Genomic DNA, 27,201 nt, shown 5'->3' with positions numbered 1-27,201 from the left:
CTTGCTGAACAAAGAAAGCAGCAAACAGGGTGAGCACCCTGCGCTGTATTAATGGGGGCACAACCAGCAGATTGAGGGAAGCGATGATCTCCCTTCACTCGACACTCATTAGACCACACCTACAATAGCGCGTCCAGTTTCGGGCCCCCCAGTACAAGGAAGATACTGCAGTGAGTTCAGATGGTCATAGGGCAGGAGCACTTGCTCTGTGAAAAGAAGCTCAGGAAACTGGGTTTGTTCAACTTGAGAAGAGATGGCTTTGGGGTGCCTCATAGCAGTCTTCCCATACCTATCAGGAGGTCATCCAGAAAACGCAGCTAGGCTCTTCACAGTGGGAAGCTGGAGAAACAACAGGTATAAACCGAAACAAGAGAGGCCCCAACTTGATTCAAGGAAAAGGATTTTCATGGTGCAGACAAACACTGAAGCAAGCTGCCCAGAGGGGCTGTGTAGTCTCTATCCCTGTAGGTTTTCAAGACACATTGGATAAAGCCCTGAACAACCTGGTCTGCCCACACAGGTGTCCTTGCTTTGAATAAGGTGGTTGGACTAGAGACTCCTGAAGGTCCCTTCCAACCTAAACTATACTATGATAAAAGTTGTGGGACTGTATCAGGCTAGACAAAATGAGTGGAGGAAAAGAAAAGAAATGGACTTGTAAGTACTCTGGTATTATTTGATAGCACATACATTTAAAACTGCAGTATTGTCCTAATACAGACAGTCTGGCACAGCTGAAGCCTGGCGCAGGTGGGATGATCTCCCTTACAATTACAGTGGCACCACACAGCACTGGAAAAAGGCAGTGCTTCGGGGAAGGGATGAGAAAAAGCAATTCTACGTGGCCAAGAGCTTCTGTCAGAACGTCAGCAACACGATGGTAACTCCGGCTGTTAGTAATGGACATGAGCAATTACAGTCAAAACACTGCAGAGAGAGGTGGTTATACGGGTAATTCTAAAGGAAAAGAGGTGTCTTGTAAGAGAGAGAAATCAGGAGTGACAGTGATATTCAATATGTTTTCTCAAGATGTTAAGAGCAAATAGCTGACATACTTAAAGAAATCACAATGGCCAAAAATCTTAATGTAAAGGCCATTCTTGAAAAACACTATAATGATAAATAATAGTGTTATATTACCCTGGTATAGTCTGTCCCTCTTTAGCGTTAATTGGGTTTTGGAAGTGAGGAAGAGAGCTGTATCTGACACGGTCCATAAAATGTAATTAAACTTTTGGAGTGAAGAAGAGCAGAAAGTTCTAAATAGCTACAGATTTTGATTTAAGAAAGTGATTTACTACTGCTTGAATAGTTCTGTTTTTGAAGAAAAAAAGGGTATTAAGCACATTCTTTAGAGAGACAGAATGAAAAAGGTATTACATTTGCAAACTCAGCGATGTGACTACATCCATACATTTCCCCTGTCTCTTATTAAATTATCTATGTAATACCCTCTCTGTCGGAATGCTGCAAAAATATTTTGAAAGATGGGAAAAAGAAAGGTAGCATCAGTTCATATAGAAAATACATCCTACCATGGCATGCGTTCTTTTCTTAAGTAGTTCATGTCACTTAAAATGTCACGCAAGTTTCACATTCAATTCTACTTAAATCAGGAGAGTTACGAAAGTTATTTGAGCAGGCTCAAGTTCAAAGAGCACATGCTTTTAGAGCATGAGAAACATACAATAAGACTTGAATAGCAAGAAAGAAAAAAAAAAAAAGTACATTGCTCCAAAAAAAGAATGACAAAAACTACAGTGAAATGAAGTTTATTTTTTGCTACGAACAGTAACTATTAATGCTGCTTATGGTTACACAGAAAAATAATTTGGCTAATCCATCAGAGAGTAAAAGTATACCGGAGCTAGCAGCAGAAGGCAAATGCCACAACATACCCCTGGAATTTATCATTCTTATTTCACTTCACGACACCCTCCTGACTGCACCTTTGTGCCTGTACCTACACTCACAAATTCAAAACACAGATCAGGCAGCCACGTAACCTCACTTCCCAGAAGTTCCCAAAGAAGAACAAATGCTACCACATGAACAACAGAAGCAGAACACGCAAAAATCATGGTTACATCAGCAGTCAGATGAAAGTCATTTTCAAGAGGAAACTTCTTTTGAAACAGGTAGTTGGGTTGCTATTGGGAGTCACGAAAATGTATAGACAGTCAGAGGAATGGTTGGAAGGGACCTTTGAAGGTCACCTAGCCCAGCCTCCCCCTCAGAGCAGGGCTAAAGCCAACACCAGACGACACTTTTTCAAGCAAAGAGGCTGTGCTCAGAGTAACAGTGGGTGGGAGAGACAGCAGGACGTCTGGTGCAAAACCAGGCCTGGTTTGTGCTCGGTACTCTCCGGAGGCACCTAGCTTTCCACGTCAAAAATCAGCTAAGGGAAGCATGAACTGACATGATGATCCTTTCTAAAGGATAAAAAGCAGATACTGCAGTAAGTGAAGCATTCAAAACAGTATTTCTGCCCTGAACTGATATGAGAAAGTGATCGGCAAAAAACTGATCACACATATAAAGAAGTCACCAAAAGGAAATTTATAAGGAGCAGATGACATGACAGTATCGACAACATGTCCCATTATTTCCTGCGACCGAGCGAAGCTTTGTTCAATATTCCAGTAGTTTCAAAACAAATTCATGAACAAGCTCAAAGAAACTTGCTTGCAAAGCTGATGCAGAACACCACAGTAATTTGGAAAGTGATGAGCGAACAGGCTGCAAGAACCCAAGCAAAGTAAGTACAACACACATATTAAGTAGCTAATACTTGTCAGCAGTAGGGTGCAGATTTTAAAACATTAGCAGTGTACGGGAAGTCCATTTTTTTTGTTTAAAATGTAACACCCTTCACAATTCAGGTTTCGAGACAGACGGTAACAGAGACATCTGTTCTGTTTAGCTTTTATTTACCGATGGCGATAGAATGCTGTAATACACTTGGGTAAAAAGACATTAGTTTTCATATGACTTTGACAGCTATGATGGAACAAGGGCAGGAGATGAGTGCTAGCTGAGGATACATACACTTTACAGACACAGTCTAGGTTTTTAAGGCTTTCCTCAGGGGGGAAGGGAGAAGAAAGATGGAAATATGCCCGTTTTTCAGAGACATGCAAAATTTAAAGCCTCTCTTAATGGCCTATGTCACACAACGAACAGTTTTAATTGTGAAGAAATTGCTTTTCCAGGTTGACTGCCTGCTTAAACTAGAGAGTATATAAAACAAGTCCACTCTTCACAGAGGTCTACATGAAACAACTTGGCCATGGAGATATTTATAGTTGTGCCTCTGTACGTTAAGATCTATGTAAGTTGCTACCTTTATATTTTCAAAGCACGGCAAAAATTATGGAAGTAGCAAATTAAAAAGCCCTGAAGCAAAAAATGAGGAAGTTAATTGTCTGGAGTTAACACAGTTACAGCTTAATGAACCTTATCTCAAAAGCAAAAGGTTTATATAACTCTAAAACGGAAGAGGATACAGAAAAAGCAGGAAATGAAAATATAGTGAAATTCAATCCTTAGAAGGATAAGAAGGTAACAAAACCCAATCTGGTCCAAGCAATGCAGGCAAAAAGATAAATGCTCTGAAGTGTCATCTTGTAAGGATACAGGTATCAACTGTCACAGCTTCTCTTCATCTATGATAGCTGAACTATTTTCTTTCTGTTCTCCCTCTAGTTGAGGTATTTGTTCTTCAAATCCACTTCAGTAATCCTTACAAGGTAAAGCTATGTTACCAAAATGAGTATTTGGATCATAATGAACACTGTTGCTTGGAGAATGCCCTATGCACCTGAATACCAGGAGAACGCGAGGTGCTCACCGCCTTGGCCCATCAGCACTGTTTCAAGTTCGGAGTTACAGATACCTCTCCCCGAACTAGGCCGCATTACTGAAGCAAAAGGCTTTCAGCAGTCCCGCTGCCCCTAGCACGCTGAGGCACGCTGCTGTGACCCGACAAGCCTGGCGCACCACGGGCACCCGGGTCCCCGCGGGGGAAAAGGCAGCGCGGCGCCCGGTGAGGGACCCCTCCGCCCAGCGGCCGGGGGCGGAGGGCGCTGAGCCGCTCGCGGCTCCCGCACGCCACCGTCCACCGGCAAGGAGCCGGCGGCAGGGCTGCGCCGCTGCCCCACCGGCCCCGCGGCCCACAAGCCCGCCTCCGCCGCCCTCAGCCCGGCGGCCGCAGGCAGGGGGTGCCGGCCAGCGCTGCGGGGCGCTCCCCGCCGGTGCCAGCGGGCGCCCTCCTCCCGCCGGAGCTCTTTTCTCCGCCGCTGCCCCTCCGCGGAGAGGCCCCAAGCCGAACCCGCGGCCTCTGGCAAGCCCCGCGCGGGCGCCCGCCCGCACCCACTCGCTTCCCCTCCGCCAGGCGAGAGCTGGCAGCCGCCGGGCGGCGAGGCAGCGCCAGGGGAACGCCTCGGCCCAACGGCTGCCGCGGAGGCCCGCCCCCGCCGCGAGCGCCCACCGCTCCGCGAGCGGCTCATTGGCCGCGAGGAGGCTCCGCGGCGGCGGCGTCACCGGGAGCGGGGGAAGGAGGGCGCGCGGAAGGGGACCGGCCGCTCGAACCGCGCGGGGCCGCTGCGTCACGTGGCGGCGAGGGCGGGCGGGCGGGCGGGCGGCCCCGCCCCGCCCCGCTCTGCCCCGGCGGCGCGGGCCCTAGCGCGCGCCCCCCCCGGCGGCCGCTCGCGGCACTCACTCGCCAGCGCTGCCGGTGCCTCCGCTTCCGCCCGCGGCCGCGTCCTTCTGCCCGTCCCGGGGCGCCTCTCTGGGGAGTAGGCGGCGGGGCGGGGCGGAGCGGCGGGGCGGCGCTGGCGAGGGCGGGGCCTCCCCGCCCGCCCTCCCTCCCTCCCCCGCGGGCCGGGGCGGGTGGGGGCAGCGCGGGGCGTCCGCGGGCTGCGGGGGACGGGGGCGGGGTAGGCTGCGGTCGTTCGCCCGAGCCGCCCCGGCTGCCGGAGGGACGGAGCGCGCTTTGCGGAGGGGTGGCAGCCCGGGCAGAGCAGCCAGCCGAGGGCGGGAGAGCAGGGCAGCCCGCGCCGGCTGCGACAGCGGTGGCAGAGGGTGCAGCGCCCCGCGCTCCCCGGGCAGAATCCCTCCCGAACAACCGGCAGCAGCAACTGAAATCCACAGTAGCAGCCCCCCGGCCTGCCGCCCTGGGGGCCGCAACAGATGCGCACGGAGCGACGCAGCCTCGGGCAGCAAATCTGACTTCTAGAGAACTCTTAAAACCCCTTATTATTTTAAAATACCACTGACTACTCTATAGGAGGGATTCTGGCTGTAGCCAGGTTGATTCTGAGCCTGCTGAAGCAAAAGTTTTCAAACTTCGAGCGTGCCAGGTGGCTTTCTGTTTACCTCCTTTTCAGGCAGCTTCCCAGCTCCCAGCCGAGGACCCCCTCAAGCTGGCTCTGTAGGGATCGGGCTGCCTGGTAGCAAAGCACGCTAAGGCTCCACGCAGTCAAATCACTGTAAGAAAATGAATACGCCGGTAGCAGGAATAAGAGTAAGACACCCTTACGCTCTGTTTGACGCTGAACAATTCAGTACGTGTTTATCTGGAGCACACGAGCACCGTTTGGTAGCCTGGTTATTGGGACAGCAAGTAACGCTTCGGCTTCAGTCCCTCCTCCTTGCCCAGTCCGTAGGCTGAAAGTTGGGTTGCATCCGTTACAGACTATCCCCTTTCTTACACCATGAGCGTTCAGTAATTCTCTTCTGGCTCTAAAGCAGGGTAAGATTGCTCAGAGTCTGAGGCAGCATCTCCCGCTTTTCTTTCTACAGTTTATTGTTTTAGAGGTTGAATTAATTAGTTGGGTATTCCACCACTTTCCTTAAGTGCTGCTTTTTTTCTTAGGCACGCGCATTCAGCATCAGTACACTTGTGCAGAATCAAGATCTTGAACTGTTACTCTAAGGGGAAGAACGTCCTCCTGTGCATCACAGTACCAGTCTACCATGCCCATTAGATTTTCTTCCTAGCTTATAGCAGAACCCTGAATAAAAAACTTACTACAAAAATAAACACCATTATCACAGTTAAAATCTATGCAAAAAGATAGCAAAATGCAGATTTATTACATGGCTCCATTACAAATGTTTTTACTTCTTGCTCAGCTGAAAATAAACGGGAACGTACCGCTGGCCATCTAAACGATTAACACTACATTAAAAAACAGTTCAACTCGGCAATCACAAGCTACCAATTTCAGTATCTGTAGGGATTTTTTTCCTAACAAAAATACTTATTTTAAAAAGCCCTGAACCACTTGACATGTATCATCGCTGACACACACCGAACACCACAGTACTGCAGCGCAGCTTTCTAACACAAAGGTAATCAGTCCTCCGGTCCTCAACAGCCCGTGCAGCTATGCACATCCTCTTCTTCCGAGTGGCTATACAGCCCTTCTTCCTTAAAGCACCGGATCCGGGTTGCTGTGTTTGTAACATTACACCTACGTACAACCACTTCACGTTACCGCGGAGCCCAACACAGTCTAATGCGGCCGTTACTAGTGGTACCTGCCGCTTACGGTGGTACATGACGGAGGTTTAGCTCCCTCGGCGTTTCCGTCACAGAAATTCAAAAGTGAGATCACTTTTGTTTCTAGCAAATTTTAGTCTTTTTCGAGTTAAACATGCCCTCATAAGCACACATGTGGTAGAGGCATACCAAGAGCTGTGGAAGGAAGCACCGTTCAGTGAAAGGGCCAAGTCAAGAATCATGTGGGAATCTACAGGTAATGGTAGGAACGTAAATGTACCTATGCTCGCATGAAACATGGAACACAAGCAGGAACCAGCAAATAAAGATATTTAAACTGAAAAAAACCCCCACCATCTAGAAACGGGCTATGCTATCACATCTAACATTCTAACAGCTACAGCTTGAAATAGCAACTTCAATTTAAGGAAAAAATCTCACCTTTGCAAATTTACAGTTGCTTTAGATTGCTTTTAAAACAAAGTGAAGGACACCGAAAGTAAATTCAGTAAGAAGTTGTTACCCTTTATTGTGATCATAGACAAGCTAACAATGCATCGGACTGGACCTGAATGTTCTGTTTCGGTAGGCAGAGATTTGACATTCAGACGCTTTATAGCCATATAAATTTAACTATCTGCAGAAAGCTCTCTTAATTTGTCTCATCCCATTCCCTCATCCAGCTGCTGTAACTCTCTGACTCTCAAGGCAAGCACCTGCCAATTTGCTTCGAGGCCAGTCTTAATATTCTTGGTGCAGATAACGTACGAGAATGCTAGAGGTGTATGGGACCAGATTACTTCAACTGAAAGCAGCAGTGAGATTTTCTTCATACATGTGAGCTCATCACCTTAGTTACCCTTTGAAGTTAGTGAAGAGGAATACCTGCTTCAAGTACATGACGCCTCACATCCTAAAGATGCTTTCTTTAGGAGATGAATCATGTTTCAGATTACCTGGTTTTTTTTCCCAGTGACTATACAGAGAAACTAGGATGAATAGCTCAGATGCAGGTATCTCAAATATGAAGGAAATAAGTTCCCAGTGAACAGACCCAATATTTTTAACAAACCATTCGAAAGTATTGAAGATTTTTATTTCTGAGTGCTCATAAACACACACACAACCCACATCTCTAAAGTTTAAATCCTAAGTGTGAAATTAAATAACAGGAAACTTCATGTACATGGCATTGGTCTAAACATGAGAGAAACATACAATTAGGGAACTCCCTTCGAAGGTTTTGGTGAAAAGAGACTGTCATCCATAGCAGCCATTGTGAATATTTTTCTGACTCCATTCTGTGCATTGATTCATTCTGTATTTCTCTCCTCAGAACTGTATTTGAACAAGCAATCTTTGAAAAAAAAAAAAAAATGTATCCAGGGTTCTTAATTTCACTACAGAATCAAGCAGGCCAGCTGATAAGAAGGAAACTTTAATCTTCTGTAATTAGCAATGGTGGAAAGGTAACATGGGGAAAAAATCCAGCACGCTGGAAAGACAGACAATGTTTGTAACAACAGCTACATACAAAACCACTTTTTCTTCACCTTTCTCTCTTCCAGGTTGTGTGTTCTGCACTATTCCAGGAGTCAGTTATGAGGTATGAAAAAACAAGCAAAAGGTTAAAACATTATAACCATTGTAATAAAACTCACTGTATTATTTGCACTCAAAAGATTTCTGAAAGTAAAATATTTAGCATCCTTGAAAGTCTTAAGGAATTTTTTATTAAAAAAGCAGTCTTGTTTGTTGTTTCTTTTAAACCCAATTCTGCCTCAACATTACGCTCAGACATAAGTGTATCCTTCTTATTACCATCATACAACTAACCACATTGAATTTCTATAGCACTGAAAATGACATAAACCAAATAAACCCTCACAAAAATATATACAGGTAGCCAGAAAACTAATCAAGAAGAAATCACGTTGTCTGTATTGAAGAGTAGACACCGTTTTCAAATACCAACAAAACATCCAATTTGTTGGCATGTCTCTTCCATCTGAGACTCTTGAGTAGAAGGGCAAACGGACTTCCACAGAGGAATTCCTACAACAACTTTGGTTCATAATGACCTAGAGAGAATTCATACCCCATACATAATACAGATCTAATGGATTTCTGTAAAGCTGATATGGCAGGCAAAACAGAGAAAACTATATGTGTGAACTTCATGATGAGAATAATAATTTAAACTCAGTATGTCATATTCCAAATATACAGAGAAGACCTGCTTATATTAAACACATTTATCTTGCTATAAACTAGCTCATCCAGCCAGACCCCAACTCTTTAATATCTCATGACTGAAGTAGCTAAGTGATCTCTATATCTGATGAATAATAAGCTATGTATCGAAAGCCTTAAAAATCTGCTGTTTGTACTGAAGGGTGTATCTATTTCAGCATGTTTCAGATACAAAAGTTGGTACTGACTAAACTGTGCTGGTTACCAGAAGATGACTAGCCATAGTGGTGCAGCGTTCTGCTGGGTCAGTACAGATACTTATCAAAGAACATATTTGTATCCTGCAAATACATTCAGAAACTAGTTTCTGAAAATTTTGTCCAGAAACCAGAAGAAAAGGAAACAATTGCATCAACTCAGTACCCTACGACAAACTAGTTAGTCCTGCTGAGAAACAGGCTATATTAGCAGGAGAGGAGCACTGCACTAGCACAAATACATGCCTCTGGTACCTCAACTAAAATCGGTATGGCAACATACTAAGTAATGTAGGCGTATTAATTCATTCAAAGCAAAATTTGTGGACAGCACCAGACTGCCACAGCCTTGCTGGCTAGATTTGTAGTGAGTCTGGCAAGAATATTACATTAAAGTAGCTGCACTACTTGTAGTACCCAAACTAGCTTTGTCAAGAGGATGCTTTGGTAGCTCTGCAGTATTGCAATGCGCTCTGTAGGCACAGTTGGTTCTTGAAACAACTTTCAAGAACAACTGTCATTTCCAAGCAAATTTATAATGTAAAAGTAGCCGAGGTTCAAAACGTAGTATAGATGTAGAATGGTTACATGATGGTCAGATGGCAAGGTCACACAACATCCTGTCCTACGGCAGGCATTCCCTCTACACTTTAAATGGTTCCACACATAGGTGAGTTGTATATGGAGAACATTCCGCCATCTGTATACAATAATCATTGGACAAATTAGCAAAGCTGCAAATACCGCATTGATCATTTTTTTCCTGCAAGGGGGGACAGAGGGAAAGGATGAAGGAATATGAAAAGAGAGGTAAAGTTCCTCAGTTTTCATGTCCAATAGCAATCTTCCAATCTTAAAGAAAAAAACCAACAAATAAATAGACATGTGACTTCTTCCTGAAGCAGGAACGTAAATATTAGGACAAGACAAACAACTCTGGACAGCCAGAGTTTAAACCTTATTAAAGCATAGCACATTTTGAAAAGTGACATTGTATCAATGTGTACCATCTCTGAATCATCCCACACCAATGTGATCAGTTTATGCATTAACAGCTATGCTTATTTAACTGCCACTTCAGCAAATGCATGAGCCACAGGAGACAAAGGTGAATCCGAGTTCTTTCCAGTTAATACATCAACAGCCAAGGTCAGGTGCTCTGCCCAGTTACTTTTTTACAGAAACTCTCTCCTTACTCACCAACAATACAGGAGCTGAAAGGTGTAATGTCCTTAACCAGAAAGGACTGAAATGCCTGAGAACACAGGAATTAGCTCCTGTAGATGCTATACTGTATTTAGACCACTGACCTGCGGCAGGAGCTAAAACAATTCTGACTTGTTGCCCACGTTGTCTATGCTAAGATGAGGCTGCCTGCAAGAACAGAAACTCTAGCTGACTCCTCTGTCACCTCACACTTTTTTTCCCTTTGCTGCTTGCTAAAATCTCCGTCTCGATCTAGGAGTATTTTCTCCACTCGAACATACCTCATCAGTACACTGGCTGACAAACGTTTATGGTCAAATCCTTGTCCTCATTTACTCCTGTACAAATCTGACACTTTGAAGGGTGGAGCCAGAAACAAGAGCAAGGGCATAACTCAAATTACAAGAGTAGACTGATGTGCTGGAGAGAATCCATTCTTCCACTGGCTCTGCAGGACTGGCAGTAGAAGGCAGTAATAAAACTGAAGTGGACAGACACTCTTCATACTTGAAAAGATCAGGATTTAAACAGGAAATGGCACTTTTTTTAGAATCACTTTCAGAAATAAAACTGCCTTCTGATATTCATCCTGCTACTAAAAATCAGACGAAGATATCAAATTACAAGTGAAAGCTGTGAAATTCCATCTGCATTGCTTTCATATACCTATAAAAATGTTCTAAGGGACTTTAAAAGCAGTTCAAGGGTAAAAATAAAATGATCCCCCAAAGCGTAGCTGAAATGTTAGGATCTGTAGGAGGGCATAATTGGACATTCAAGTGTGCAGTGCTGGTGGTGGTACAATTTTTGAGAAATAATGACTGAATCCTTTACATGGTCAAAAGTACCCATGTAACATTAATCATAAACAGCATGCACGGACAACCTGAAAAGAAACATCAGGGACTGCCTTTCTTTTGCAATTGCTCCAGTTTTCTTCTTAAGAGGTTGTAGTTTTCCTTGGTCCCGGGTGCCATAGGATCAAGCTTTAGAGAGACTTCATAGTGCTTCTTTGCTAAGTCAAGATTTCCCCAGCGATGATAAAGCACAGCTGGAACATCAATGAGGAATTTCATTAGCAATATTGTTGAGTAACATGCAATCTTGCCAATCACTTGGAAAACAACATTAAAGCATTTTGTTTCCAGTGAGGGTCTCTCGCTGGCTGGTGGCACAGTAGCTGCTTGTTCTGTTGCCAAATGCAGGAGCAAAGCCTGGGAGCAGAACTGGCATGGGAATGATGAAGGAATGAATTACACTGCAGCCATAAATGGCAGCTCTTATCTGGTGAGCTCATTGCGGGTTACAAGCACAGCATAAATGAACCAATTTGCAGACACCAAAGTGCAGCTACCTCTGGGCTGGATTGTGCAGCCCTCTTGATCTGTCATATAGCGTGACAGCTTTTCTGGTTTAGTGCCCTGTTCTTTTGGCTGGCAGTTTTTCTAGGAAGTAAAATAGAAATCTGCCCAGCAGGAAGAAGGCTCAAAAGATTGCTTTTTCTTTTTAAACACAATGAATACGAAGCAAACAAATAATATAGCTGATAAGAGTTAGAAAGGCTCTTACCCAAATTACCATGATAACTGGCAGCATTTGGATTGGCTTTAATTGCCTTGAGGAACAAAGCTTCAGATTCCTGAATAATTTAGAAGAACAAGTCAACAGGACAGTCTACTCTCGTAGTATATAAAATAATGCAAAATTTACCCACGATTGTAATTAAAAACCCTCCCAAACTATGCCATATCTATATGATACCACTCTATATATATTCTAAGCCTGCATGATCCTGTAGCTCAGGTGGCTACAGAAAACAGTAATAAAGCTATGAGTAAGTGCCATGCTTTCACAGGCTGCTGTTATTTTAGCAGAGAGCTATTAAACGCTAGTGAAGTTTGCAAAGCAGTTTACTTAAATTCTTTTTTTTTGCATAGTTACAATATTTTAAAACATTGCCTGCTGAAGTTTTCCCTACTTATTCAATCAAGTTAAGGATATGTTGTGGTTTAACCTGGCAGGCAGCTAAACACCACACAGCCATTCGCTCACTACCCCCCCTCCCCAGTGGGATGCGGGAGAGAATCAGGAAAAAAAAGTAAAATTCATGGGTTGAGATAAAGACAGTTTAATAGGACAGAAAAGGAAGAGAAAATAAATATTAATAATAATAATGATAAAGGAATATACAAAATAAGTGATGCACAATGCAATTGCTTACCACCCGCCGACCGATGCCCAGCCAGTTCCCGAGCAGTGGTCACCCCTCCCCCAGCTAACTCCCCCCAGTTTATATGCTGAGTATGATGCCATATGGTATGGAATATCCTTTTGGCCAGTTTGGGTCAGCTGTCCTGGCTGTGCCCCCTCCCAGCTTCTCGCTGGCAGGGCATGGGAAGCTGAGAAGTCCTTGACTAGTGTAAGCACTGCTTAGCAACAACTAAAACATTGGTGTGTTATCAACATTATTCTCCTACTAAATCCAAAACACAGCCCTGTACCAGCTACTAGGAAGAAAATTAACTCTATCCCAGCTGAAACCAGTACAGGATAATATAATTCGGTATCTGAGCAAATTGCTTTTAGACACCTTTTCCTTTAAAATAGTTTTTAGCATTTAAGATGGGGGCATTCCAGTAAACCTCTTTCAAACAAATGTTTCAACATGGTTCTCAATGAAGAGTAGCTGAGTGCCTGCTACTTAAAAAATCAAGCCAACTGAAATATTCCTCACATTTCCTCACAAGTTATCTTTTCCATATTCCCACTTGTGGTGTGTACTCTTAGGACTGTTGATATATAAGTACTTCTTATAAAAGCTGAGCTCCCTCACCAAATATTCAGAGAACAATTTACCGCTAATTTATTCTCTAATTCAAACTTTTTTATTTTCCCAAACTAGCTGCTAATATACTTTTGTTCCAGAGCATATTTCCTGCAGAAGTTTAAAAAGATACCCCCCCCCAATCCAAATGGAGCATATTTACTCGCCTGCATGCAAGTTTAGATATTTTAGAGAGCAAATTTTACACAGATTTCTATGCTGTGCTGTGTTTTAGGGAAAGCTGCCCATTCAGTTTCAATGCAAATGACCTGAAGATAAAATTACCTCAGTGTGGTAGGCTTCCATCTGAATGCACATACTTGCTGTCTGAGGTATGTGAGAACAATAACCTGGGGAAAAGGCCTTTCCTTTGTGCTAAGCTTTCATTACTTATATCCACAAAACACAACGCAGGCTCTACTGAAAAAGAAAACCTATCAGCCAGATTTTTGGTTCCACCATCTTCTCATGTGAAGCATGAAATAAGTCTCTGTAAAAGTCCCTCATGGGACAAGAAATTTCTGATGTCAAGATTGAGTCACTCAACTTTGAGTGACTTAAGAGCTTCCCAGTATGGCCAAATTCAAACCCAAACTACATGCTCCTTTCAAAGCATTCCTTAGCACAGCTGAGGCTGCCACGCTGAAGCCAAGAGAGACTGATGCAGAAAGTGCCTTCATCTTCTCAAGTCAAGGAAATTACAAACCCTAGGGTTCTTGACAAATCCTTTTGCAGGACATCCTGTTTCAGGAGAAGGAATACTTGGATAGGAGTGAACAAGGGAACCAGATGTCTGGAAATTGAGGGAGTATATGAGTCCATAGTGCAAGTTTTAGCATTGCTCTTCCCTGGCATAAGCAGCAGCTCCAGCATTCTCATACCCAGACTATTAATGTTCCTGGATGCATTGGTCTCTTTGAAACCCATACTATTTAGTGTCTTCATTAATGTTTTAGATGATGGGACTGAATGCACTTTCAAAAACTTTACAGATAGCACCTAAGAGGAGGGAGTGGTCAATACACTGGAGGGGAGAGCTGCTATTCAGAGGGACCTGGACAGGACAGAGAAATGGACTAACAGGAATCACAGAATGGTTGAGGTCGGAATGGACCTCTGGAGGTCATCTGGTCCAACCTCCCTGCTCAAGCAGGGCCAGCTGCCCAGGACTATGTCCAGGCAGCATCTCCAAGGATGGAGACTCCACAACCTCTCTGGGCAACCTGTGCCAGTGTTTGGTCACAGTCACAGTAAAAAAGCACTTCCTGATGTTCAGAGGGAACATCCCATGTTTTGGTTTGGGCCCATTGCTTCTTGTCCTGTCACTCAGCACACCACTGAAAAGAGCCTGGCTCCATCCTCTTTGCACCTTCAGGTATTTATATACATTGAGATCCTCCCCCTGAGACTTCTCTTCTCCAGGCTAAACAGTCCCAGCTCTCTCAACCTTTCCCCATAGGAAAGATGCTCCAGTCCCTTCATCATCTTCGAGGCCCTTCACTGGACTCTCTCCATTATGTCCATGGCTCTCTGGGAACTGGACACAGGACTCCAGGTGTGGCCTCACCAGTAGACAGGAAGGATCGCCTCCTTCAACCTGCTGGCAACCCTCCTAACACAAATCAGGATATCATTAGCCTTCTTTGCCGCAAGAGCACATTGCTGGCTCATGTTCAATCAATCTGGTGTCCACCAGGACCCTCAGGTGCTTTCCTGCCAAGCTGCTTTCCAGCTGGGTCACCCCCAGCATGTACTGTGCCTGGGCTTGTTCCTCTCCAGCTGCAAGGCTTTGCACTTCCCCCCTTGTTGAACTGCATGAGTTTCCTACCAGCCCATTTCTCCGGCCTGTTGAGGTCCCTCTGGATGGCAGCATGACCCTCTGGCATATCAGCCACTCCTCCCAGTTTTGTGTCATCTGCAAACTTGCTGAGGGTGCACTCTGCCCCATCATCCAGATCAATAATGAAGATGTTGAACAGGATTGGACTGCAGGAATCTCATGAAGTTCAATAAGAGCAAATGCAAAGTCCTGTATCTGGGATGGGATAACCCTAAGCAAAAGTACAGGCTGGGGGGCAACTGTCTAGGAAACAGCTCTACAGAAATGCATCTGGTGGGCCTGGTAGACAGCAAATCGAATAAAAGCCATCAGCGTACCCTCACAGCAAAGATGACCAACCACAGCCTGGGCTGTGTTAAATAGAAGTACAGCCAGCAGGTTGAGTGAAGTAATCCTCCTCTATTTAGCACTTGCGAGACCACATCTGGAGTATGTGTTCAAGTTGGGGCTCTCCATTACAAGGAAGACATGGACATACTTTAGTAAGTCCAGCAGAGAGCCACCAAGATGGGTGGGGGCTGGAGCACAAGACCTACGAGAAGCAGCTGAAAGAACTGGACCTCTTCAGCCTTCAGAAGAGAAGATGAAGGGGAGACCTTATTGCTATCTACAAGTACCTGATCAGATGATACCGAGAAGACGGAGACAGACTCTTCTCACAAGTCTGTGAGATGGGATGAGACACAATGGATGCAAGCTGGCATACAGGAAATTCCAATTAGGTAAAAGGAAACAATTTTTTTTTTTTTTTTACCATAAGGGTGGTCAAGCACTGGAAGATGCTGTCCAGAGAGGTTTTAGAATCTCCACCCATAGAGGTGTTCAAGATTCAACTGGAGATGGCCCTGGTTTGGGTCCGGGGTTGGACTAGATGACCTCTGGACATCCCTTCCAGTCAAGATTATTCTATGATTCTAACTCAGTCACCTGAGAAACATACTGAGACTCAAACATTTGGCAAGTCTAGTGTTGTTGCAAGATAACCTCCTCTTTTTGTACAACCATCCAAGCCTAAAAATCAACAGTGGATTGGCACTTGAAAGCATGTAGTAGTCAGAAGTCCCACAAAGTTGTATTTTTTCCCACTGCAAATTTTACTATTTTGGTCTAATAAGTAAATCTCTGCTTTCTTCACCAGGCAGGTTAACAGCAATCAAAGCAAAAGATGTGCTGTCCAATTAATTCAGTTTTATGCCTAGAAGTTGCCACCTACACAAAGAAGCAGCATCTAATGTACGGACTTATCCTTTCACTGCTGAAGCACGATGGGACAATACGTGCAATGCCTTCCTAGAAAATTTAATGAAATAGATTCTCAAAGTTGGCTGCCATTACCATACATCTTCAACTACATGCTGAAAGCATTTTTATCACCACTGCTTTGCTCAGCAGCTAGTAGAAGCATACCGGCTGATTAAAGGCTATTTAAGGTGCATCATATTCATATTACTGTAGATATATGGAGTAAATATACATTCCAGTACATCCGGTGATATTTCAAATTGCTCTATGTTGCCAAATCTTTAAGTGTTGCCAAGAAACTTGCATACTGCATATAGCAAAGGCTTTGGGTAAGCACACTGCATTCCATCTGCTGCGGAGGCCACAGCACAAAATTATAGTCTGGCTTTATTTCAAATACATAAAATGCTGAATGGTTTCAATTTACTGTACCTTTTACAGGAAAAGCATAGATTTATACATAACAAAAATACAGCATACATATTTTCAAAGAACTAAAGATAGTTCGTTGCAACAAGAACAAGCATTTAAAGGAGAACTCCAACCTGGTTATAACAGATGTTAATTAAAAACCAAAACAAAACCACCAAAACAGCTCCTCCTTGATGTGCTTTTGTTTCTGGAACAATAAATCATTCATGAGTAGATACAAACAGAAGTCATAAAGCGTTGGGGTTTTTTTGGTCACTTAGGAAAACCATCTTCTGCTGAAAATCAAAGTGCATTTGAAACTGAAGGAGAATGTTGTGTGCTTATAGGAGGGAAATCTCTCATAACATAGTAAAACCTTTTTGACTCAATGTCTTTTAAAATAAGAGATAACAAAAAGCCCCAGAACAAATCTTACTTTATGGCAACAGAGCCAATACAGTAACAACTTTTATACAGACACATAACAAGTAACCTAATAAATGAAGTGCCTGAGGTTGTACAACACATCAGACACAGCCAGGCAGCCCTCTGAAAATTACCTCCATCACCTTGACAGTCTCCATCCCCCCCTCCTCCCTTCCCATCCCGAACACTCAATAAAGATCCTTAAAGATCCATCCTCTTCTCTCTGTTTTTAGATGGTGAGGGGGTAGACAAGAAATCTGAATTTTCCATGCTTTTTATTGTCATTTAGCATTTTCCCACTTCAAAAACCTGTATCTCCTCTTTCTAGGCGATGCAAAATACAGCTACTGAGATCATAACCTTTTCTAAGTGAGTCCGCTTTCCAATTCCCTTAATTTGCTCTCCCTGTTATAGCCCATCAATTTCAAGTTACTAGTTAAGTTTTTTGCTCTATACAAACCTACTACTCCATATCGAACTATTAAAACACTCACTGGCTCCCTGCTTTCTTCCCTGGGCTCCACTGCTCCTTTTGCTTTATTCAGGATGCTGACTTGAAAGCTTCATTTTCCCCTATTATCATTTCTACTTTGTCTCCAACACATTCCCCTGCAGCATAATGACCTTTCAGAGCTAGCAATCAGAACCACTACCTCCTTTTTTTTTTTTTTAAATCCCCTAAGACAGACTTGTTTCTCCTATACCTGGAAAAGTTTTCTAGCTTGGTTTCAACTTACTTTTTCTACTTACTTCATTATAAACGCTCTTTATTCTGTCATGCTGCATACTCTTCCTTATGAATAACTATACAATCCTCTATTCTTTCACAGTCATGACTCACCAAAATAATCCTAGCAATTACCTCCTCCATAATCTCATCTCTTATACATTCTGGATGTTAATTTGTATCCTGCTGGAACCTTGTTACAGTAACCTAAAAGATATATTTTAAAACAGTCTCAGGTGGAGAGAAAAAAAGAAAGAGAGTGTACAGAAAAAAACCCCAGCCAGTCTAGAGAAAGAGCAATGGGGGGGTGTCTAACAGCATCACTAACACAAACAAAAGCAAGTGCTGGGTTGTCACAGGCCCTGGCTTCACATGTGGACAGGTCATGACTCCACAGCTGAACAGGATTGTAGAAATGTAAGTGGACACAGTAATTGGTGGAAAAATGTATCTATTCTGAGAAGTTTAACATCATAAAATCTTCTTACTTTGCATATACTGAGGACGTTCCTTCAGTGTTGCTAACATCACTATCAAAAAGCCATCAAAACCCCTAAAAGCCACAGTTCAGTAAATGATATTTTTCTGAGGAATACCAAAAGCTTCCTTGATTATTAATTTGTCCCTATCACATACATAAATCAGTGACTCTGGAGTCAATTAAACCAACTAAATATATTAACTGTGTATGATTTATTCTCTGTCAGCACATACAATTCCTTTTGGAAAATAACTCATTCTCATCAGTTCCATTACATTTACTACTTGTAAATATAAGTAGCTAAGGCTGAGGTACCACTCGCAGGCTGGTCCACTGCATCCAAGAGAAAGTTCAATACGTTGCTCAATGCGTGGACTTTTTCCTCATAATATTCTGGGATCACCCAGGTATCCCATCCTCAATCTGGGATTAGCAAATCTGTAATACCTCTATTTTAGATAGCGTCTGAGGCAAAGAGCTAGAATTCATAATTGGGTAATGGTAAACCTTTACATACAAAAAACACACATCTAATTTTAGTTCCTGAACCAAGGCCTCTAAATCAGAGTAGGCTCTCTCTATCGGCAGTGAAGCAATACAAGACCCTAACTGCCCTCTAGTGTGCTTAAGAGCCTATTTCTCTCCACTGACCACTGACATAGCTAATTTAGGGCAGCAACATTTCTAACACAGGCATCTAAAATAAGGTGGGATGAACTTAGGCCAGAATCACACAGCAATACTGTGACAGAAATGGGCATTGAAACCTGACTATCTAAGTCATAGTCCACAATGACCTCCTCAAACACCTTCTACAGAAACTTACACAGAGTTTAAATAAGAAAAAAAACCCAACAAAACACAACCAACACTCAGAAAGCTCTAGTTACCTACCTTATATTTTTGCGATTTCCCCAGTACATTTGCCAATGAAAACATAAGGGAATGATCATTAGGTATTAATTCCAGGGCCTCTCTTCCAACTGCTTCTGCTTGAGCTAGATTGCCTGGGAGCCCATGTAGTGGAAAAAGAAAGCATCTTTTAACACAGCCTTATTAGTTACTTTTCACGCTGCAAGCACACATATTGTATGAATAGCTGATTACACACATTTTTAAAGAAAACCAGGTATCACACACACACAAATGTAAAACCCTGCAGAGTAAGACAATAGAAAACCTCCATTTTGTTTTCAACAGATAACACTTTCAGAAGAACAACAAAGCACAGATTCAAAAGTTCTGAAGTTTGGTCTATAATACAAACATGCTTGCACAATGATGGCATTTCAAAGAAGGATCAGAAATCCAATTTATGGGCTGGATTTCATGTGATGCTTTAAAACCGTTGAGTCAGAAGGTATTCTTATATTTATAGAGAGTGTCTGGGTAGCCAAAGAAGAGGCAGAACTCCTTTTAGATAAATACAGATAAAGCTTTAAGTTTTGCAAGACACTGAATTATTCATTAAAACATTCAAATGGGCTTATACCTGTGTTATCAAGCAATATAATCATATTGTTCCAAGCCAAACTATGCTCTGGTTTCAGAACTGTAGCATTCCTCCATGCATTCAATGCATCTATATGGCGATTCAAATCTGCATACTAAAAAGAAAGAAAACCTCAGTAATTTCACCCTGATTTGCTTTACTTTCCTATCATGTACTAAAGACTCTAAAGAGTTGTTAATGTTGCATTCCATTCTAGTAGAACTTGGTTTTATAGACAAAAATAAGAAATGTAAAGAATACTAGGGTAGTATGGAAGAGAGAGTGCTATATACTAATTTTACCCTGCTTTTCTCTGGGACCCAGGCTTGTTTTCAAGTATGCATGTACCATTAGGATAGGGAGGAAAACCAGCGTACAATTTAGAAATCTACACAAGCGAATAAATATTTAATATAAATATTTCCAAAAATCTAAATGGAATTTTTTGGCATAGTTCTACTACCTAACAATATACTAATGACTGCAAACCAGTCTAATATTGGGAAATGATTAATAACATCTTTTAAACAAAAGACCACAATCTATATTTTTCTTTATACCTCTTTATATGAAAAAGTAGGACTACCAAAGGTTGTATGGAAGGAATTATAGTGGGAAAGCAATAGGAAAAGCTACCAAATATATGAAAACACCCTGAACTACAAATCAGGCAAACTGGAGTAACTATCAGCATTTAACAGTACAGTGGAATTATATATATATACACACACACACATATATACATATATATACACACACAGAGATTACTGTCATAGCTATCATTTATTCAAAAGCACTTACCAACCGCCCTAAATTGTAGTAACAATCTGGATATTTTTTCCTGTGTTTAATTGCTGTCCAGTAGCTTTGCTCTGCCGCTTCAAACCTTCTTAAACTGTTCTGTACTATTCCTAGATTCATCCATGCAGCAGCGAAATCAGGTCTGGGCAAATTGGGAAGAAAAACAAGAGAGAGGACAATTGAGCATTTGGAACACAAGATCCTATTGTATCATTTCTGCTCAGTTGGTGGAAAACACTGCTTAGCATTGTTCTAAACATACTGTATTTGTACAGCTAAGGACAGCAACTCCTCTGCTTCTTGGAGCTCATTTCGTTCTTTCAGAATATTTCCAAGGTTGTTCATGGCATGTACATATTTAGGATTCAACCTAAAATTTAAAATTTAAGAGATGATTATTATGTATGTGACATATATTACTATATGCAAATTGCTAGCTCTGCAATACTGCAGACCATGAAAATGAATACCTAAGGCATTTTGTTCATGTTAAACATGAAAGTAATTTTAGGGGAGTTCATTAAAGCAGTAAAATTCCTAATACCTTACAGCTTCTCTGTAGTATTTGATTGCAGCACTTTGATTTCCTTTATCAGCCAGGTTTTTGCCAACATTGTAGTGCACCTGAAAACACAGACGAACATTCTACCAGATGCTATACAGTCAGGTATTTTGTGGAGCCAAGTTGCTAAAAATTCTTACTCCAGATAGATACAGTCAGGTTGTCGTGGTTTAACCTCAGTCGGCAACTGAGCACCACACAGCCACTCGCTCACTCTCCCCCACTCCCCGGTGGGATGGGGGAGAGAATCGGAAGAATAAAAGTGAGAAAACTCATGGGTTGAGATAAAAACAGTTTAATAATTGAAATAAAATAAAATACTACTACTACTACTAGTAATAATAATAATAAGAATATACAAAGCAAGTGATGCACAGTGCAATTGCTCACCACCTGCCGACCAATGCCCAGCCAGTCCCCGAGCAGCGGCCCCCCCGGCCAGCTTTCCCCAGTTTATGTACTGAGCATGACATCACACGGTATGGAATGTCCCTTGGGCCAGTTTGGGTCAGCTGTCCTGGCTGTGCCCCCCTCCCAGCTTCTTGTGCACCTCCAGCCTTCTCAGTGGGTAGAGCATGGGAAGCTGAAAAGTCCTTGACTGGTGTAAGCACTACTTAGCAACAACTAAAACATCGGTGTGTTATCAACATTATTCTCATCCTAAATCCAAAACACAGCACTGTACCAGCTATGAGGAAGAAAATTAACTCTGTCCCAGCCAAAACCAGGACACGGGTCTTGCGTCATTCTTGCTGGCTTTTGTGGTAGGTGGATACTTAAGATTGGACAATACATACAATGAAGACAGCAAGACAAAGTCTGAGGAATAAATCAATGAATCAGTTTACCTGTTCCAGCTATTTAAGAAAGATTATTCACTTCCCGATTTTATAAATAAGGTCACACTTTCCACAAGACTCTCTATATTGAGACCTCCAGCTCTTCATTTCATTTATGTGTCAGACAAGTAAGAGAAAGTCTGACTCAATCAAATCCACCATAGCAGCAGAAACACTACAGCAATGTAAGTGTTGATTAAACTTTGCTTTTGCTATAGCATAAACTAGAAGAAACTCAATATTAACAGAAAAACTAAGCTCCATATTTCAAAAACAAACAAAAAATAATAAACACATACACACTATTATTGTCTGGGGATAAAAATGCATCAAACAGCATTTCTGAAATAAAAAATAATGTGTATGGCAACATGTTTGAGACCTTGCCTGTTAAAAAGTGGAGAATGAAGGAAGGATCTAGAGCTTTGAGATATAGCTACAGGGTAGAAGACACATCATCTGAACTTATGGCAAGGACTAGATAGGAATAAATATATTTCAGGATATATCTGAGTTGGAAGACATCTCAAATCCTACTCTAAGACAAATCTCAGAAGACTACATTACCTGGTCAAAGGGAAGACTCAAATTTAGAAATAACAGGAAAGTACTGTGAGTACTGACTCCTGAAAATAGACTTCTCAGCAACTAGATCAGAACTCCTTATTTAAATTACCTTGCTATTTGAAATCAAATTGTATATACTTCATCTAAAACAAACACACATTGTAATTTCTTCCACTTTGAAAATCTAATTTAAATCTTTTCAAAAATACTATGCAGGAATTACTTCAGATTGAAGTACAAAAAGATAGGTTTGTAATGCATTTACATAACTCTAATTCACCTTCTACATTGAGAAAAGGATTTTCTCTCATGTGTCCATCGAAGGAAAAATCTTAATTGTATTTGGCACAATACCTGGGACCTACTGATCCAGCACAAACAATTATGTTTGAACCTAACTGTTATGGTATTTAATTGTTGAATTCCATCTCTATATGGCTGTGACTATGCAGTAACATACCATCAGCAAATAAAGTTAAGAACATTTTCCATGCTTTCTAGAATGAGTGAAAAAGTAGTTTCACTGGTTTTACAGACAGCATGGATGCTATAAAGCTTACTAGGCATACACAGAAGCAGCTCCTCAGGCTGTAAGATATAAAATAGCACACAAATTCTGCATCCCATAAAAGTAGTTCTAGCACAGCTTCCAGGGAAAAAAAGAAGATCCAGGCACTTCTTTTGTACATTCATAAAAATAGGACAAGGTCCATGCCAAAGAAGCAACGGAATGGTACATTTATATCAAGACATAGCCATTTATAAAGATCAGTTAATGGTGTCCAAAAAAAGCCAAAAAGAGTAGCATTGTTTTCCCAGGAGTCATTAAAATAAAATGATATACCCTGAAACATGTTTCTTAGGACTGAATACTATTTGTATATCTCTTCCAGAAATTTCTCAGCACACTATGATAACATTCTTACCAAACTGGATTGCTCTGATTATATACGCCGAAGTTTACAGACTCAAAATTTATTCAGAGCAAATTAGGTTGTTAAACTTTGCCGTGTTTCCAGATAAAAGATAAATCGTGGCAAAACAGAAAAAACTAAGAAAAGATTTCACTCAACAATGTATATTAGCCCTTAAAATACCTGACTTCACATTTCAATATCAGCAAACAAGATTACATTAACATGATTCAATTTCTTTCTTGAAGTTTTACAAAAGTCTTTTTTTTTTTTTTTTTAATGTTTTACAAAAGTCATAAGCATTACTGAAAGAAGAAATTTGATTAAAGACTGGGGACAGAGCATATGAGAAAAAACTTGTATACAGCAACCGCTCAGTCTTTCACATGTCAGCTGTCTTATGCTAGGAAACAGTCAGCATTTCACTGTCTGATTCCATTTTTCTCAGTTTTTAAAAACATGGAACTTCTTAATATCCATTTCTATCTCAAAAGCAGCAGCAGAAAAAATATTTTACTCATGTAAACAGAATTGTGCAGACTGCAGAAACCTGATATCAATTCTCTCAAGTCAAAACATCAAATGAGATATTAAGTGTACATGTACATTTTGTCAACTGAATTAAAAAGATGTACTATAGTCTATTAAAACTGACAGCAAAACTATTTAAATAAACTATTAGCAATTTTGATGGTGTATTTCTCTGTCCTCATAAATAGCTTCTGTGTGAAAGGAAACGATATTTCTATACTGGATGTTGGTTTCTTAATTTCTCTTCAAGTGAAATTGTAGCCTTAGTTCCTCTTAATATGGGGGGGACAGAGAAGAAAAGAAGGGAAGGAAAACTAAAACAAACATACCAAAAGAACCCCTCAGCCTACCACAAATACTCAATGACAAAACCAGCTTTACAATGGATTATAATACGCAGTAACATCCTGCTCTTAAGAACAGAGTCAGCGAAGGGTTTCCAGGCACACAGTGTCATTTGAGAGGTGCAGGTGACTTTTGCCACACAGCCATGTCTCTCACCTCACTGGCCATGACAGAGAGATGCCAAGATCAGCCTTTAGCTCTACTCCCCCAAACCGGGCCTACAGTAACTATCTGCCCTCTACTAAGCACAAGGCTGTGACTCTCCTTGACTTCTGCTATGACCCCTGCCTGCACAACATGGCGACAAGTACTTTCTATATACCAGTGGGTGGGAAGAATCTGGCCTTTAAAAATGAGGGGCCAGTGTGATGTTTTAAATTTCATCTCTAGAGATGTGGTTCTTCTGCCTTTGGCAGATATTGTGCATGCCAACCTGGGAGAGAGGATTTTCCTTTCCCGATTAAACATTTAAGAGCAGACATAGCATTTCATTATTAAATGATTAAAGATAGATATTAACTGGAAATGACGTATTACATTATGCCCACATGCTCCTTTATCAATCTTAAACAGGTAACTACTTTACAGTAATAGCTCTAAAAGGAACATTTCTCAGGGATGCATAACAACACAGCACTGAAATCAGGGCAATTAGGTAAAAATACCCTAGGATAGAACCTAGTCGATCTCAACAGGCATGTGTTGTTTAAAGTTAACATAACCATGGCACCATAGCCTAGCCAAAGAACTGACTCTATGTGTTTGTTCGCAATACCTCAATCGGCCTAAGAAGCCAGTATAAAAAAGCAAAAGCACTGTATATTATTCTGTTAGACACACATAGTGCTCGAACTCTTATTTAAGTGCTTAAATGTGCACACACATTTATATGAGGAAGAGAGAAAAAATTTGTATTTTCCTGTACAAAAACAAAATTACTGTCAAACCGATTTTTTTTTTTAAACACCACCCCCCCCCTCAAAGCAGTGTAGGAAGAAATTGAAATATAGTATCATCTTCTAGGAGGTACAACCCCTCAGCTGGAGCACTACTATTATCAACTATTTTATTCTCTTCCTAGCTGCTTATAATTACCTTTTCAGCAAATATGAACATTTGCTGAGAAGGATGGAAGCAAAGCACAGATGTCAAAATTTCTACAGAAACATGCAGATGCTTCTGTTCAATGCCAGCTTCTTTCATCAAACACTCTTCTCTTTCCTCTACTACTGAAATTGTTTTCTAAATAATAATAAAACAAAGCCTTTTTGATCTTCACATTTTGTTTGTGCAGCTAATGTTGTCTAAAGCTTCTTCTGCATGACTGTGCTTGTACACAAAAAACCCAACATCTAAAATGGTATCTGTGTGGCAAAACACTGCAGATAGCCCCTATAAACACAGCCCACAGCAGTTAAGGTAAATTCTGCAGAAGATAATCCCCTTTTAATATATAGCATAGAAAAGAATTCTCAATATCTAAAGGAAATGCTCTGTAGATCAGCTTCATAAATCCTTAAACAGCAGTAAATCTTGTTCTGTCACAAAGAGGTTTTACAAGACCTTTGAAGAAAGTATAGAAAGTAACCTCACAAACTCTGTGGTACATTTTCAGTACTAACATAGCTTGTCTTTGACAAACTTGTATCTATAATAATTACAGTTTGCATAAAGCATCAAATACAAAGTTACTACCCTTAGTATGTCAAGGCAGACTGGTTAGTAACACATTCTGTTGGGAATATCACAACTTCCTTGCTTATTATTGCAGAAAAGTTATTACTGAATTGGCTTTTTAAAAATTATGTTTATTAATTTCTATCCTTTAAAGAAAAGCCAGTAGCAAGGAGAATGTACAGATTACATACAGAATTATTAACAATTTACAATCATTTAAATTGAGTTATTTCAAATCTAGGAAAAGAAAAATGGTGGCTACTTCCCATGTATTTAACAATGCAATTGCAAATTTTATTTAGATAATCGATTAGAGGAAGTGATCCAGAAATAAAACTCACCTCTGGATTCTTAAAAACTGCCATGGCTTTGCTAAAAGCCGAGAAAAAGTAACTTGGCACTTCCAACAATAACTTACCACGTGGCAGAAAAAGGCAGTAAGGTGAGCATTTTTAGGAATAATCTTTAAAATTAAAAGAAACAACGTGTAATGACCTCAGAAGGTGAGGAGCAATACAGCAATGTCTAGAAATAGTGAACAGCAATAGGGCAAGGGCAAAATCTCACATAACCTTATGTATCTACATCTGCTCTAGTTGTCAGGACTTCGTTTATCATCAGTGGAGAGAAACGCACAGATCTAGGGTGCAGTCCTTCTGGCCTATGCCCGTCATTTAGTCCAAGGTGATGATGAACCACATGCTAAAAGGGACAGCTTCTCCTCCCCAGTTATAAAGGGAGCCTGCCTGACTCGCTCAGATGTAGATGCCTAAAGCTAAGGAGATAAATCCAAGCCAGTAGTCTGATACGGTGAAACAGTAGTTATGCTTTTATCACAGCCTGTAATTAGATATTCCAGTACTTCAACAAAGCACTCCAAGATAAACTTGCAACATAATGACACCAAATGAAAAGATATCAGATTGGATCTAGTGAGCCAGTAGCACTGAAATATTCCAAATTTATAAACTACCTGTAACATATAATCAACATATCAGGAGAAAACAGTCTCTGTAACTGTTCACAAAATTTGTTTTAGCAAAAACAACACAGGCCTGGTTCTAACTCACGCTAGCGTATATCACCACTGAGGTCCAGGAATTAAGTCAATCTAAAAAAATGAAAAAAGGTGGTAAGAGGAAATGGAATCAATATACAGGCACCTTCTGTTCAGCTAAGAAAAATACTGCCAAATGTATTGAAAATGTATACTGTTTCAGGCTAACAACCTTTGAAACCAACTTAAGTGCAGGACCATGCAAGTTCAAATGCGTGACATACTCCTGGACATGTTTAACCAAGATCTGTAACATGCTTCTTTCTCTCTCTTAAAAAAAATTTAAAAATTCTATATAATAGAT

General features: G+C 41.3%; 2 protein-coding genes across 8 annotated transcripts in view; both read right to left on the bottom strand.

Moving 5' to 3' along the window:
- Positions 1 to 4,780, bottom strand: part of GGACT (gamma-glutamylamine cyclotransferase) — a 30,776-nt gene extending 25,996 nt beyond the window's left edge. The window contains exon 1 of the mRNA XM_076361562.1: positions 4,721 to 4,780. The gene's annotated coding sequence lies outside the window, so the exon portion shown is untranslated. The remainder of the gene's footprint in view (positions 1 to 4,720) is intronic.
- Positions 4,781 to 6,063: 1,283 nt separating this feature from the next.
- The window catches only part of TMTC4 (transmembrane O-mannosyltransferase targeting cadherins 4), a 62,006-nt gene continuing 40,868 nt past the window's right edge, over positions 6,064 to 27,201 (bottom strand). For 4 of the 7 annotated variants that reach the window (XM_076361494.1, XM_076361543.1, XM_076361553.1 and 1 more), the window contains 7 exons: positions 20,950 to 21,029; positions 20,668 to 20,775; positions 20,406 to 20,547; positions 19,605 to 19,719; positions 19,007 to 19,119; positions 11,731 to 11,800; positions 6,064 to 11,212 (listed from right to left, as the gene is read on the bottom strand). In XM_076361494.1, coding sequence (XP_076217609.1) covers positions 11,061 to 11,212; positions 11,731 to 11,800; positions 19,007 to 19,119; positions 19,605 to 19,719; positions 20,406 to 20,547; positions 20,668 to 20,775; positions 20,950 to 21,029 — 780 coding nt within the window. In that variant the 3' untranslated portion in view covers positions 6,064 to 11,060. The remainder of the gene's footprint in view (positions 11,213 to 11,730; positions 11,801 to 19,006; positions 19,120 to 19,604; positions 19,720 to 20,405; positions 20,548 to 20,667; positions 20,776 to 20,949; positions 21,030 to 27,201) is intronic. The other 3 variants (XM_076361505.1, XM_076361514.1, XM_076361524.1) reach the window with 3 other exon arrangements.

This window comes from Aptenodytes patagonicus, chromosome 1, assembly GCF_965638725.1.
Source record: "Aptenodytes patagonicus chromosome 1, bAptPat1.pri.cur, whole genome shotgun sequence".
Classification (NCBI taxonomy): Eukaryota; Metazoa; Chordata; class Aves; order Sphenisciformes; family Spheniscidae; genus Aptenodytes; species Aptenodytes patagonicus.
The sequence above is the reverse complement of the archived record's forward strand: the minus strand, read 5'-3'. Positions and strand labels throughout refer to the sequence as shown.